At 38.7% G+C, this 16129-nt stretch overlaps 1 protein-coding gene and 1 long non-coding RNA gene across 4 annotated transcripts; one reads left to right on the forward strand and one right to left on the reverse strand.

The window, feature by feature from the left end:
- The first annotated feature begins 368 nt into the window (after positions 1–368).
- LOC149668123 (uncharacterized) lies at positions 369–7961 on the forward strand. Of its 3 annotated transcripts, XM_089841010.1 has the most exons (15): positions 369–509; positions 1018–1279; positions 1748–1848; positions 1922–2017; positions 2079–2185; positions 4631–4718; positions 4789–4911; positions 4985–5101; positions 5186–5789; positions 5852–5899; positions 5976–6688; positions 6750–6974; positions 7042–7273; positions 7342–7400; positions 7638–7961. In XM_089841010.1, exons 1-15 carry the CDS (start codon positions 489–491, stop codon positions 7944–7946), a joined length of 3105 nt encoding a protein of 1034 aa, XP_089697136.1. In that variant the 5' UTR covers positions 369–488; the 3' UTR covers positions 7947–7961. The 3 variants fall into 3 exon arrangements, with proteins under 3 accessions (XP_089697136.1, XP_089697134.1, XP_089697137.1); XM_089841008.1 differs by having other exon boundaries at positions 4985–5789; XM_089841011.1 differs by lacking the exon at positions 1018–1279 and having other exon boundaries at positions 388–509; positions 4985–5789.
- A 3645-nt stretch (positions 7962–11606) lies between these two features.
- Positions 11607–13398, reverse strand: LOC149668124 (uncharacterized). The gene is made up of 2 exons (XR_016367968.1): positions 11831–13398; positions 11607–11712 (listed from the first exon to the last, which is right to left on the reverse strand). It is a non-coding gene; the product is annotated as an uncharacterized LOC149668124 (long non-coding RNA).
- Between the last annotated feature and the right edge of the window lie 2731 nt (positions 13399–16129).

Consider the following 16129-nt stretch of genomic DNA (forward strand, 5'->3'; position numbering starts at 1 on the left):
CTTGAATATTAGGAACTCGGCGTTTTCAACTACAAATTAGTAAAGTAGTCCAGGCATTATCTAAAATATTTTAATTATTCACTTTTTTAGCTTAGCAGACGACGTGCCCTGGTCAATGGTCATAGACCACTATAATTAATTAGTCAGACTATTTTCACCCGGGAGGGGGGTGAGAATAGCGTATAAGCTATTTTCACCCGGGGGGTTGAGAATAGCGCGTAGGCTCATAGACATTAGAATTCTATAATAATATAATAATATAATAATATAATAATAATATATAATGTATCTCTATGCGTAGGCTATTTCCACCCGGGGGTGAGAATAGACACTCTCTTCTTGGATAATCGTTTTAACTTGACTCTGGTGATATCGTCTGCTAAAACTTCTGCCTTTCTTTTCTCAGTTTTTTTTTTATTTTGAAAGTCGCAACGTGGTTTGTTCAGTTTCTCGGTAAAGTAACAAGTTGTTTCGAATACAACATAGTCATGGACGGAGAGCTGAACGAGGTAAATATGCCATTTAATTTAATTATATAGTTAAATATCAAATTAATAATTTAATACCATGTAGGAGAGTGTTTCTCGTAGTTTAAATAACCAAAGTGAAACTTAGGTAAACCTTACATTCTGTGGCGCTAGACAGGGGTGTAGACTGTATATCCCTCCCTCCCTCTGGGCGCGCTCTTGTAAGAGGGGATACTGTACGCTCATAGTAGGGGGGATGACACGGAGCTAAGAGTTGGAAGGGTATGACGTTTAAATACGTAGTACTGCCATTACTTTATTGACTAGGGTCGTTAGAAGGGGGGTGTCCAGTAGGGGGATGGCAATGGCATTGAGCTAAGAGAGAGAAGGGTATGACGTTTGCGTACGTAGTACCGAGACTACTCTATTAATTTTGGGTTAAAGAGGAGAAGCCACCTACGAAGCCTCGAGCCACACCAATATGGCGTGTGGTAGTCCCAAATTTTACGCCTAATTTAGATCCATTTTCAATTTATTCCAATAATGTCAGACGCATCCTCGTAGACTGATACCGGAACTCTGTAGAAGTTTCTATAATCTTGGTTGGCTAACGGGGACAGGTGGCGCGGTTAGTATTAAACTTGGTGACGAAATATACCTGGCGCCATCTGGAATCCAGAAAGAACGAATTCAAGCTGACGATCTCTTTGTTCAAAACATAAATGGAGACGATATCGCTGGACGCTCCCCTTCTAAAAAACTTAAGAAGAGTGACTGTACGCCATTGTTTATGAATGCTTACATTATCAGAGGTAGACCTAGAATTTTTAAAATTTGCGTTGCGCTTTATATTGTAGAAATAGCAGTCCGTGTTAAATATACATAGAACGTAATGCAGTCAAACTCAGGAAGGTGCCATTACATTAGTCCCCCATCCCGCGAGAAAAATGAAGTAATGGTGGTCCGTGTTAAAAACCCGGGGGTTGGGGGGGGGGGGGTAATATCGCTTATATTTGCTTCAAGTTGTCTAAACAAGGATGAAGGGGGGAGGAGGAGAAATAGGCGCGTTAACTGTGGAACGGCTTAGGTCCGGGTGGGGGGGGGACGCGACCAAATGGGGGAGGAATGCTCGGACGCATTGGATAAAAGGGCTACAGACGAACCAACTACAATTGAGTCCGACTATTAATCCCCCTTTTTGGCGTCCCGCCCAACCTGAGCCATTCCACAGTTGGCGCACCGCGCACCTATAGCTCGGTGTTTTATTACGTAATCTAAAGGAGCCGGTGCCGCGATTCACACGCACTCAAAGGCAGCCGTTATGGCCACGTTACTCTTTGAAGGAAATGAGTTTAAGATAACTCATCAGGAAATGATTAAGGTGACCCTAAACAAACCCCTAATAACTTTAACATTTGTTTAATTGCCAAACAATTTCGCTCGCTCATAATTAGGGAATTAAAAATGCAAAAACGGGGCTCAACTATCGTTACGATGAAGAACTAATCGTTCCCATTATTGAGAACTTAAACTACGAAAGTGACCTGAAGGTAGACCTAAATCTCGAACTAGGAGGCAATACTAGGTTTAATTTCATCTTGATACAACTAGGACCCACTAGCTGAAATTATGGTTAAGTATCCCGAAACTTGCGCCGTTCTTGTACGAAGACACGGTGTCTACGTTTGGGGTGACACATGGGAAAAAACCAAAATAATGTGAGTACCAAGTTGAACCCGCTGTAGAAGCCCGTCCAGTTGGCCTCTAAACGCGTGTCACCCAAAAAATCTACGCAGTTTTTTGGCCCTAGTTCTGATATTGAAGGCTTTTAAAATGATCGTGAAAAGTTTCAAAACGAATAGTTATTTTCCTAAAAATTCCCTAAGTTACTAAATAGGTTCTGATTAGGAGAAAAAAAATCGCTCGGTGGGGCTACTATAGGAAATGCGGGCAAAGCGTGATCGAGTGGGCTGTGCTCGTACTATCAATAACGCTAAAGAGTGATGACGTCATAATTATGTCGCCTAGTACTGGAAAAGACGCGACTATCCGTATAATCTTTTAATTGTCAGCCTGTGGGAGTTTGAAATACTTCAAATTATAAAATTTAGGCCTAAATAATTTAGGTTTTATCATAAGTTTATAAGATATGTTCCATAAGTGTGTCACTCGTTAATGAGAGCTTGTCATGAAGTGACGTAGGTGAAACGTCATAGATTCTCGTAAAGCGACGCCTGGTGAGGCGCTGCCAAAGGCTTACTACAGACTAAATAGGAGGATGGACTGCAAAACCGAGTGTAGTCAATTCTCGCGTCGTTCTTGAACTAGCTCTCATTAAGCCTCTAGCATTACGAAGTATAGGTAATGACATACTTATGGAACATATCTTATAAACTTATGGTTTTATAATTAGAAAACAGAATAAAATAGGCGAAATGACGTTAACTGGGAAAGTAGGCGACTATCCATTTAATAGTCGCGCTTTATGATCTTTTTAGGACTGAGTGTTACGATTATTTGTTTGATATTGCGGTTCAAATGAAGAAATTTGGGCTAGATCCAGCCAAAAAACCAAGTTAATTAATTATTAACAATTAATGTTAATTAAGCCAAAAAATATATTTTCATCTACAAAATATATTCTTTATTCTAAGGGAGCGGTAGCTCCCTTAGATAAGGCCTGATGACGGCTCTAATGTATAAGGAAGGTTTTTGGATTGGTTGTAACTTTTTACCTCTCCGAGTGACGTATGTCACGGAGAGGTTCTAAAATCGACAGGCATGTCTGTGTGTGTGTGTGTGTGTGTCAGGCTGTTGTTATTGACTTACACCCCAGAGGACCGCGTTCGCAGTTTCCGAATCGAAGCAAATGTGTTCGCTATTTCCGGACCGCATTCACAGTTCCCGGAAAATTTAAAACTTGAGGCTATCCACAATTCAACTGGCCACTATTATTTCATCTGACTAGTCAATTGTCCATTCCACATGAACAGCAATCTGTATTCACTGGCTTCTAACACCACCATCTTCTGGGCGTTGCTTATGTCTATTCCACATAGACACCAGTCTGTATTTACTGGCTTCTAACACCACCATCTTCTGGTCTTCGTATTTGTCCATCCCACATGGACACCAGTCTGTACACCTGGCTTCTACACCACCATCTTCTGGTCTTCGTATTTGTCCATCCCACATGGACACCAGTCTGTACACCTGGCTTCTACACCACCATCTTCTGGTCTTCGTATTTGTCCATCCCACATGGACACCAGTTTGTACACCTGGCTTCTACACCACCATCTTCTGGTCTTTGTTTTTGTCCATCCCACATGGACACCAGTTTGTACACCTGGCTTCTACACCACCATCTTCTGGTCTTTGTTTTTGTCCATCCCACATGGACACCAGTTTGTACACCTGGCTTCTACACCACCATCTTCTGGACATTGTTTTTGTCCATCCCACATGGACACCAGTCTGTACACCTGGCTTCTACACCACCTTCTTCTGGTCATTGTTTTAGTCCATCCCACATGGACACCAGTCTGCACACCTGGCTTCTACTCCATCATCATCCTTAAGGTTAAGACATACGCGGCGATCGGCCAGGGTTACGAGAAACGTCCGGCCTCCCAATGGCGGGGTTTCCACCAAAGGTTCACGCAATTGCGCTGTTCTTATCCATAGCTGCGATTCGAAATCCTTATATACTACCATAAGTTTATAACTTATCTACGATAAGTGTGTCACTTCCCCTGTTTTCTATGGATATTTGTTAATGAGACCTTGTCAGAGAGTGACAAATCAATTTATGGACTGCCTACTGTTCTGTTAAACCTTTACCTAGTATATATACTTGTTGCCTTTGTGTTATTGGTCATATCAAACCGCGGTAATTTAAATTTGAGCCAATGAAAGGAGACTGAACTATTTTCTTTTGAAGTGGGAGGGCGCACCGTGAGTGTAGTCTGCTGGTTTTTGCATAGTCGAAGGTTGAATCGGTCGTTACGTGTTACCGTGCCACATTTAATTATTCTTATTTAGAATTAACATATTTAAATTATGAGCTGTCATAAAAGTACACAGTATAATTATTGTTCATCGATTGAAAAAACGGAAAAAGGGTCCCAAACGGTAAAAGTATCAACCTTTACCGCGTATAGCGATTTGGAAACGGTGCAAAGGCTTAACGAATCAATAACTTTGGCTCGTCAGACAATAAAGAAAATAACCAAAGATAATGAATGTCAGGTTGGTATTCTTATTAGAAACAAACTAGAAACTATTAGAATATTAATTTTCCCCTATACATTTGAATTAGACTGATTTAACTAGCTATGCCCAGTTCCAAAAGTTCAACACGGATTTAGGTTTGCAGTTTAAGAGCTTGGTAGCTTCGTTTAAGTCACTAATTTGGGTTGAAAAAGGATCAACGACAAAAGAGGTGTGTATATAATTACTTAATGTTTTCAACCTTTGTTTTATTTCATAAATCTAAACAGCGCCTTTTTTTCTAGTGTTATGTTGAAGTATTTAGAAGAGATGGCTATGAGCCTAAATTTAACTGCGAGTCAGCGAAATATGTGCTTTCTGAAGAAGGTTATCTCAGATTCCATGTTATTTTTAAAGGCGTAGTAAGGGAGTTTTTAGTTTCGAAGGCTGGACAACTCGATTCAGAATTGGTATCACAACTTCTCACTGATTTCGTCGACCAACAGTACATTCTTTGTGAAGGTCTTGGAGAAGAATCAGTTCAATCGCTTCCACAATTAGTGAACTTGCCAAAGAAACTCGTGAAACATGTATACCCTAAAGAACATTATCTTTCTTCTGATTGTCCTGCATGGTTCAAGAAACCAATCAATGCAAATGGACCATATCAAAACGTTTGCACTGCGTGTAAAAATCTTAATTCATATTTGAAGGTTTGTCTTAAGCGACGCCTAGAATCTAATAAATCACCGTGCCGTAAAAGAAAGATGGAACCTTCATCGACGTTTCCAGAAAAGTTCTTATCACCTCGTAGTTTATCTTTAAAGAAACGGCGCCAGCTTTTTCGTTTCCAAAATTTAAAACTTAAAAATGAAAAATTGGAAGCAAAACTAAAATCACTTGAAATTCGTTTAAAACCAAAACAACACAATGAGATGAGGCAAATAACTTCGATCATAAATGCTCAATTTTCGGAAGTGCTAGATGCGGCTTTAAATCCAAACACTAAAAACAATGAATGTGGAAGACTGAGAGACATCTGGGACAGCGACTATGCCACATATTTAGAAAATGAAAAAGAAGATTACATAGCTGATCAGAATAAAAATGGTAAATTGTCAAATTAACTTGTTTTGATTATGAAGCAACATTTTAATTTTAACTCCAATCAGCTAATGGTAAGAAAGGCAATCGTTGGAGCATCGTCACATATCGCATTGGTAAGTATTTATGATTCGATATTTCTTTAGACTTTTAGTAGACGTTGAATAATCTAAAGAACCACAACATTTGTAGCTTTAGCCGTTGCGTGCCGCAGCAAAGCAGCCTACGAAGCGCTCCGAAGTTTCAAAATTCTGAACCTGCCCTCTTGGCGATCAATTCAAAGAAAAACTAGCAAAAATTTGGATGAGCCAGGAATAAATATGGATTACCTAAAAGAGCAGAAAAACATTTATGAAAAGTTCGTAAACGAACAGGTCTCACTTGGGTTGTTAAAACCGCAGTGCGATGGGATATTAGTCTTTGACGAAGTTCGCGTTGCTGCTAAAGTCGTGTGGAATAGTAAAAATCACAAGCTCATTGGTTTAGCTATGCCTAGGGAAGATTACGCCTATCTGGATGACCTTTTCAGTGAAGTATCAAATGAAAAGGATATTTCAAAAGCAAATTTTATGCTTCAATTTTTATGGAGAGATCTAACCTCTAATTATGACATCATTGGCCCTTACTTTTCAACAGTCAACAGTTCAGATACCCAATTCACTTTTAAATGTTTGTTCGAAGTGATGAAGTCATTCCAATACTGTGGCTTCAATATAGCTGGAATAGTTTGCGATGGAGCCAGTGCCAATCTTTCTTTAATAAAGATGACTGTTGGTTTGGAGGGTCAATTCAGTTACTTTGACTCTAAAGCAACAAACGATATTGAAGTGGCCTTCAATCCGTGTTTTCAAAATCCGTATAAACTAAACCGAAATATTTATTGGATAATTTGTCCATCGCATGAAGTAATAGAGACTTTATATGAAATATAGTTATGGCAAATAATTTTAACTGAGGTATTTTTAGTTGAAGAGCCTAATTAACGCACTGTATTCATCGGACCCTGATAGAAGTAAACAATTCAAAAATAATGGAGTCCAATTTGGGTGGAAGCAGATCAAGGATCTTAAGGAGAGGGATGACCAACGTAGGGCCAGAAATATTCCGCGTTTAGTTCCCAATCTACATCAAAGTTACGTTGAAAGGGATCCTTGGACGAAACTCAATGTAAAGCCGGCGAAGATCTTACAAGTATATCCGAGAAGTATTATTGAACCAAAAACTAGATATTTATGTCTTGAAACAAATTTTTTAAAAGCAAAATGACGTTCTTGCTGCGCTGTATGAGTATGGGAATCCAAAGCAGACAGAACCACCACTAGATCAGGGTGAAGTACAGGCAGTGTTTGCCTATTTGAAAGCCTGCAACAATATCTTCGAGACTGGCATGCTCTCTCATACAAAAATAGAGGAGTCAACTGGAGGGCAAGTTATGGCAAACTGTCGTAATGGTTTGAATTATTTTACAACATGGCTCAAAAGCCTCATTAGTAAGTTATCGTCGTTGTTATAGAAAGCAATTATTGGAATGTTAATCATGTTTACAATTTGTAACTAGATGAAGACCAAGAATTCAAACCATGGGATATTAAACAGAAGAAATTCATCTCATGGCAGGTATATATTCATCTTTATAGTTTCCCGAAGAAGTGCGCGGCAGATTAGCTAAATATATTATTTGAGACATCAGTTTAGAACTTTTCAGGATAAATTATAAACCTTTGTATCAGATTAATTATTAATGAAGTTGAAATCTCATAATTTAGCTGTATCTAAATCCCGCACAATCTCATTCCCGCTCCTTTAAAACATGGAATTATGCAGATCATAAATTATATTTTTTGACTGATTCAGACCTGGGCTTTGTTGCGAATTATGGTCTACGGAGTCGAGGGATTAGTGAAAGAATTTTTCGATAACTATCCTGGAGGCTATTATCTATGCCCAGTAAGAATCAATGGCAGCGCTGTGGAAACACTTTTCTCGCAATTCAAGCAAAATGCAGGTGGAAAACTATCTAGCGTCAATTATAATACGGCAAGAAAAGCCATCCTCACAAAAATTGATGTCAAAGGACACCACAGTGGGCATGGATACAGAGATGTACCCTTGTACGTGAAAGATGCTTTCGCTGCAAAATTTAAGTCTTCGTCAAAAAAGTAGATAATTCTGTTATAAACTCATTTTTATTTTTGATACTTTGGTAGACAGTAACGTTTCCTACTAAAATCTAAAATAAGGAAAATAATAAAAAAGTTAACGATCACATGGCTATTTCATTTTCGAACTTATCACATGGTTATTGCATATAATAGTTTAAATAACGACTAGGAAGCTTCTTTTGTCTCTTGGCTCGATTAGATTCATCCACTTTGTTTGGAACTGTTAAGGATTTCTGGGTTGAACAATCTGGAGCAGTGTCTTTTGTGGTTGAATTTGAAACTTGACTATTCTTGTTGGAAAATGTAGGAACTTTGGCTAACCTATCACAGTTGAACTGAACATTTTCGTTCAAACTGGAATTATCACAAACTTGGCCATTCAGGCACGAATTATCACAAACTTGGGCAGAAAGGTTTAAAGGATCAGAATCTTTGCTATTTTGCCTTGAACTATTACAATCTTTAGAGTTTTTATTAGAAGTTTCTGGTGAATAGTTGCTCTTGTTGATGAGGTTTGCTACTTTGCTACGACTTTTAGGAACCTTAATGTTCATTTTTGAATTTTTTTGTACTCTGGCCTTCTTATTTGGGCTTGTCTTCGTTCCCATTTTCAATCGCTTAGGGGCACAAAAACGTGATTTTATGGGTGTTTCATCCAAAGAAGTGTGCGTTCTGGAACTGCTTGGATTTTCAGCGTTAGAAATGGGTTTTCTATTTTCCGTTTTGGCTTTCAATTTCCCTTTCCCATTTTCAATGGTTGAACCTTTTTGGAACCTTCCTCCTTTAGAAAGAACATATAGCTCATCTCTCAACCCACTGCAGCCTTTTGAAGACTGTTTCTTCCTTTCCACCTCTGATGCATCTTTAGCTGTTATGAATTCATTAGAAAGTGCGTGTAGAAATTTTCTTTGGAATTCAGCAAGGAAAAGTTTCGCGTTATCAGCTGGAATTATTTCTTTAGTGCACGCTAGAAAGCACGATTCCAACTCTTCTTGGTGATTTTTTACCCGGTCAAAAACAACCTAGTTGAAATTAAGTGGTTATTAAACTTCGATATACTTGAGAATCTACTTAAGCTCTTACTTGCAATATTTTATGTCCATGCGATTTAATTCCTTCGGGACATAAGATGTCTCTGCATAATTGATTTAATTTGATGAGGTATGGATTAAGAGACTGTTTGGGAATAAAGTAGCCTCCAGAATCTCTCATTCCTATCCCTGAAAACTCAATTTCTGCTTTTTCATCAGATGTTCGTCTTATTTTCAAAGAACAGTCCCATAAAATTTGAGAGGTTTTACGCTGTTGGTCTGTCAGTCTCATTTTCTTTCCAAATATTGTTCGTTTTTTGTTTAGTTTCCAAATCTCCCCTATGCAGCCCCCGCCTATCGTCATGAGCGATCTTTCATACATCTCGTTTGTCTGAGGAAAGTTATACACTATTTCATATATTCACATATCTTATAAATTTACACTCATACTATCGTCTTAACTAATGCAAATAACTCACCAGTTCGTTATTAGATGTTAAAGTTTCATTGCTTTCGGCTAATTTTTTTCTGTTCTTGCTCCAGTGAAACAAAATTTCTTCTGAATAGCATGACAATAATAGTAACAAATTGTTTTGTTCATTTTCAGGCTTATTACCGAATCCCAACCTTTCTTTGAAAGTATCAAAATTCTTTCTAATAACAAATTTCCATTCGAGATGGGCGGCTAAACTCTTTTGTTGAATGTCAACTTTTTTAACTTTTGAATTAACCTTTTGCTTTGGCTTATGTTTCCCTAATGTTTTAACAAAAAGCGTACTTAAATCATCAACGATTGATGAACTGGAATCATTTCCTTTCAATTCTTCATGGATGTTTTTAATATCACTAGAATCAAAGTTTTTTAACACTGCAACTTCAATATCACGTAGAAGTTCTTCCTTATTTAAACAAATTTCATCCATTTCGAAACGCGATAACTAAACGCGATTAATATAATTAATTACAACATAAGCTGCAAACTAAACTACTAGCCGCTCAGCCTCATAGTAACTTTGTAGAAGACTCACTAGCAGACGACGACGATATCCTTGACAAATATTAGTCTTGCTTTATTGGCTACTGTAGATATCCCTCCGCCTAAGCCGCGCCTCAATTTGTTTGAGTTTTAGCCGCATGGGGGCACTATTCTTAAAGGGTCTGACGTCACGCTGTCGTCTGCTCTATAACAAGCTCTCATTAAGCAATTGACTTAAGTGACACACTTATCGTAGATAAGTTATAAACTTATGGTCTCACCTAATGTTCAATACATTAAAGCCTTCATGACAGTTATTTCTATCGCCTATCGGCGTTAGTATAGCGTTGAATAATAATAAATAGTTAACTGAATTCCGGTACAGGGATGGTTTATAGAAGGAAAACTTCTAAATACCCACTATAATACCTACTACACGGGGGATAGAATTGTGTTATTCCCCGCAGATCTGAGCGCCATCGTTTGAAAAAGATTCGAACTTTAGGTCAGTTGTCCTCCCCCTTAACCACCTAGTCATTAATCGAATTATTCGGTTAATGGCACACCTCTAGTTTTTGGGTATGGGGACGGACGAGTAGTTGCAGGGTGTTTAAATAAATATAAACATTTTCAGATTACACTAAAATTCAAATATTGTCGAGTAACTGTATTAGGCAGAAAACCAATAACATCAGACGAACACAAATTTTAAAATCAATAAATAAATTTATACAAAAGAAAGCAAAACTATTTTTTCCATCTTTTAATATCATCTAAATACAGAATTGACAAATTTTTAAAGGGGAACTCTGCTCGGTTGGCGCCCCTTTAGTGAAACTTTCCTGTGTAGCTCCAAACGCCGAGAAAATGTGCTGCCGCCTAGGCGAAAAAGCTTGCAACTCAGTTTATTTCTAACGAATTTTCTACTCCCCCCTTTCCCCCATCCGTTACGCACCAACGACGAAGCCACGCTTCCTTTAGGTTCGCCAAACCCCCCCCCTCCCCCATGGATGATGCCCGCGCCACGTGACCGTTGATGGTAGGGATAGCTTAAGAATGTTAAACGGGGGGACGAAAAACGCCAGACTGGGTTTTCTTTTTGCCCCTATATAGAGTAGTGGCACTCCATGTTAATTTCTCATAGAGCGTAACGTAGCCAAAGGCAGGGACGTGCCATTACTATATAGTCTTTCTGCCATGATTATCCTGGGGACTGCGGTACCAAGAAGGGGTTCGGAGTTTTAAGAGGGCAAAGGTTTAAACTGAAACCCCCTAACATTGCAATACTATTAAGTTTTTTCTCTGTAAGAAGGAGTTACCTCCCCCCCTTTATTTTCAAATAAGGGCAGGGTAGCTTCGACCACCTGAATAGTTTGACAACCAATCACCTATAGTTGATTCCTTTATTCCCTTTTCCCAATGCCATACACACGCCTTTCAATCCATTTTCTCACTCTCTATGTGCTAAAGGCTAGTAGCTTTGTATAAAGATTCACTATTTTTTTCGATTCGATATTTTTAACTTAAAATGAAACTATGGAGACAAATATCTATACTCCTGTTTACCCGCACTTGAGAAACCGTACTTGCCATTATATATTGGCTAATGCTCCTCAACTTTTACAATACTGTCAAGTGAGGTTGAACAAGAGTATATAATGAGCATTTTTATTTATTTCTTGGAAAAACTGAAAAAGTACATTGGTTTGAACGTTCTTCAAACGAAAGGGACGTGATCCTTCTTTATATCCTGTGAACACCTGACGTGAAATGATTTGGTTATCCCGATCTAATTTCTTATATCGTGTGATAATTGCGAAGTGTTTCGAACATACTTCTTTCTGAAATGAAATGACTCGTTAATCGTTTTACAATTACCTTTGCCATGTGTAATTGGCGAGTTGTTCCGGGTACAAGTGGCGATTAAATAATGTTATAATCACTGCAGTAACCATAATAGTGAGTAGCCCCTCGACGAGACTGAATTCTATCTCCATTTCTTCGGTGACCACATTCCAATGCACCTAAACATTTCTTTTATCTCCTTTTAAAATAATGAACGAATGAACTTGTATTCAAGGTAGAAATGTCAGAACCGGCCGATATTATGGGTGTGTTTGGGAAGCACTAGCCACCCGGAATTTCACTTTAAAGCAGAGTTGATACTAAGAAAAGGGTAGGAAAACCTCAATTACCCTCCCGAAATTAACACCATCCGCCAAGACTAAGAAATGGTATACATTCATGGATCTGGAGGGAATTCTTAGAACCCAAACAAAAATAAAACCACATTTCTGGTTTACAGACCCCCTTTACCTACAAACTATAGAAAATTTCGGAATATAAATACTGAGTAACCAACCCACAAGGGAGAGGCGGCCATTGGGGTATTCTCCCTCGCGCCAAGAAGAGACGCCAGAATGAGCCCGAGTTCACTGCTCGCGGGAGGCTAGCCAACTCGCACTGAATCTAGCGTTGTTTCTTGGCGCCAAGGAGGATACCGCAATGGTACCGTATTTAATTTCCGAAATGGTCTATACGGTAGATGCCGTAGCATTCTCGTAGCAAGGAGGATTTATAAGAGAGGAGGTTCAGAGTCAGACAAAATGCACGTAGTCCGCAGTTCATAAAATTACACTGTGGCGTTCCCCAGTTACCATGATTACCACGACCCCCTCACGGCAAGAGAGCGTACGTTCTCGCCCATGCGTTCAAGCCCCCTTTTTCTAGCCTCATTAGCTTGTTTATAATTTTGAATATTCCTCGATTGCATGAACGATCACGTGACGTGCGCCTTTACCAACGGCTTACGCGCCGATGCATGTTTTTATTTCCACATTTCCAAAACGAGTCTTCTCTCTTATTCATCCTCCTTGCTTTTAGCGAGCCGGCACAAAAATTTTCCAACACTATCACACGCTTACCCCACTCAAAGTAACGAAGCAATTACCACTCCATACTACCCCTTAATGCCAATAAGGATGAATACATACATCTCCTTTGCTAATTACCACCTGGTATTATCTATCATTCGATGTTGCTAACAAAGACCAAAATTATTTTGCAATGTGCTAAGGTTGTACAATACCCAACAATGGTCTAAGGCTGTGCAGTGCATGACGCATAAGTTTTTTCTCCTTTCCTAAATCGTAGAAAATGTTTTAGCCTACCTATTCTCTCCCAAACCTGTCTCGATTTATAGATACAATAGTTTGAAGCGCTACACCCTTTCCCTCTTGAAGCTGCCAGTTTAACAGCTCTATGATTAGACACGGTTATACGAGAAAGATTCACAACATTTTATAGAAAACCCTGGTTGCTAAAGGCTTGTCTATATACATGTACAGGTACACAAACTGGTTCTGATGTTGTAAGACTGAAGTCAGGCCCGATATAGAGTAATGGCAGTACTACCTATGCAAACGGCATTCCTCCTATCTCTTAGCTCAGTGTCATGTATGGAACGCCGTTTCGGCCAAAATTATAGCTGGTTGTTGTCTAGATGGCGGGTTGTGGCCTAGATAGCGGGTTGTAGTCTACATGGCGGGTTGTGGTCTAGATGGACTTAGAAATTTTTCTCTCTACAGAAACTTTGGAGAGACTTAAAGAGGCGTTCCACAGCCCCTGTTATTATATTCTCCGATGTATCTGAATTGAATACTATTACTTTAAATAAAATTTTTGGAAATTTGTGACATTTATTTGTTCAAATTTTAATCGTAAAAATATAAATTAATTTTCTGTATAATTTAAAGTAATGACTTCACGCCGAGGGGTCGGACAAATCGCGTTTTTGTGTGCTGTATTTTGAATATATGAGAGATTTTGATATTTTAAAGCTAATTTTTTTTGGAGGAAATTTAAGATTTCATTGTTCATTTTCTCATGGAAAATATTTAGGGATTTTGGGTATTCGACCAAAATGTATGAGATTTTGAAAAGTGTCCAACCCCTCGCTTGACGCGGTAATATTGCATGCAAAACCAGTTTATCAAGCATTAATTAATGATTTTATACATTTACTTATTGATTTATTGAAACTGAAAAAAAAATTCTACAATAAACGCCGCTTCAGTCTGAAGTATAAAATTTTTCAAAGATAAAAAACCAAGTCCATGTAGACCACAACCCGCCATCTAGACCACAACCCGCCATCTAGACCACAACCCGCCATCTAGACCACAACCCGCCATCTAGACCACAACCCGCCATGTAGACCACAACCCGCCATGTAGACCACAACCCGCCATCTAGACCACAACCCGCCATGTAGACCACAACCCGCCATGTAGACCACAACCCGCCATGTAGACCACAACCCGCCATGTAGACCACAACCCGCCATGTAGACCACAACCCGCCATGTAGACCACAACCCGCCATGTAGACCACAACCCGCCATCTAGACCACAACCCGCCATCTAGACCACAACCCGCCATGTAGACCACAACCCGCCATCTAGACCACAACCCGCCATCTAGACCACAACCCGCCATCTAGACCACAACCCGCCATCTAGACCACAACCCGCCATATAGACCACAACCTGTCATACTTGTGTTTAATCGTCCTTTAAAAATTAAGATTTTCTTCATTTTGCTTTTTTAAGTCTAGTTTTCCAATTTTTTTTCGAAACAATATTATCTCTGAATACCTGTATGCTAAGGGTTTCTGGTTAGTCGACTATAGCTTAAGGTTCACCCATAAGGGTCCACGGTTAAGGGGCCCTATAGTTATTGTTTAGACCAGTCTTGTAACGTCTAAAGACGGCTAAAATGATTTTTCAATCCGTAATCGGTGCACAGGGATTATCAGAGTGATGAGCCCCACGTGAATTACTGATCCCGATTTGGCTAGTATTATGGCTGAACAAAACATGGACTAAAAATACTGAAAAATTTGCCAGCTTCACAAATTCTCAGAAAGTATACGTTATGCTCAAAATCTTAAATTTCACTTTTTGATTTATTGTAACGCGATGTGTTCAATTCCGGTCTAAGTTCTATTAAACGGTTATGAAATTGTTAATTAATCGGATCAGTTTAGATTCTTGACTGAAATTTGCTATGCAACATTGAATCGTGATAAGTTTGATTTTATCGACCAAGGGCACTTTAAAAAAAAACTCAAATTCAATTATAGATAGTTTTCACACATGGAGGATTCATACCATTTACACCAGGAAGCCGGGCTATCTGGAGGACAAAAGCAGGCGGGTTTTTGTCCGCCAGATAGCCCGGCCTCCTGGTGTAAATGGTATGAATCCTCCATGTGTGAAAACTATCTATAAAAAGATGATTTTAATTCAATTATAAAAAGATGATTTTACTAATTCCGTATCAAAACTAAAATGAAATGAATACCTTCTATAATATATACAAGGACACAACAGTTTTGAAAGCATTTTAAGCCAAGAAAGAAATTTGTTTAAAAAACAAAAACCTTTTTGCAGGTGTCACCATCGATAGGAGGGGTAAAGGTTTTCATGTAGCTGGAGCTTTCAGGCGAGGGGTTAACCACTTACGTTATTTGGTATCGAATATCAACCATACCATAAAGCTTCAGTCCAAATCATACATAATGAAAAAATTGGTGGGATCATAATATAATATTGCGCAATAAATTACCTGATGGTGTTCTCTTTAAATAAAAACTGAAGTGAACATCCTCTTGATAGCTTTATGTTCCTTTCACGATGCGATTTTTAAAATACTTCATATTAAATCGCATAAAACTAGGTGATTTGTGTATTGTTCGTTCCTTATTAATTATGTTCTTATTAAGTAGAGAATTCTTGTAACTTGTATGCGAATGTTATAGGCTTATGGGAATCTTATAGACATAAGCGAATCTTACAGACGTGTACGAATGTTTTAGACTTATGTGAATGGCATAGACTTATAAGAACATGTGTGGCGACTAATTCATTTTATCGAAAAGCCCGTCGCGCACAGTGGGAGAGCTAGCTTTGGGAACGACTGAAAAATTCCCTGATTGTTTTCGGAATTAAATAAAGACTACGAAAATTAAAATCGAATATACTGATTTAATTATAATCTGGTTTAAAACAATTACATTTGCTAATTTGTAGCTTTCAATTGTGCTCTTTTGGAGCTATCTAAATTTACATTTGCTAATTTGTAGCGAGCTAAAATCTTGCGACCATTTGGGCCCGC

The sequence above is a fragment of the Phalangium opilio genome, unplaced genomic scaffold, assembly GCF_054372755.1.
Source record: "Phalangium opilio isolate 3A_F unplaced genomic scaffold, DU_Popi_V2 ptg000056l_1, whole genome shotgun sequence".
Lineage (NCBI taxonomy): Eukaryota > Metazoa > Arthropoda > Arachnida > Opiliones > Phalangiidae > Phalangium > Phalangium opilio.

What these genes read in the sequence shown, in the direction of transcription:
- LOC149668123 (XM_089841008.1), top strand. Translation starts at nt 489, where the DNA reads ATGGACGGAGAGCTGAACGAG. An exon ending in ACTACGAAAGTGACCTGAAG is followed by an intron (nt 2,018 to 2,078) that starts GTAGACCTAAAT and finishes TGATACAACTAG; the next exon opens with GACCCACTAGCTGAAATTAT. An exon ending in AGCTGATCAGAATAAAAATG is followed by an intron (nt 5,790 to 5,851) that starts GTAAATTGTCAA and finishes AACTCCAATCAG; the next exon opens with CTAATGGTAAGAAAGGCAAT.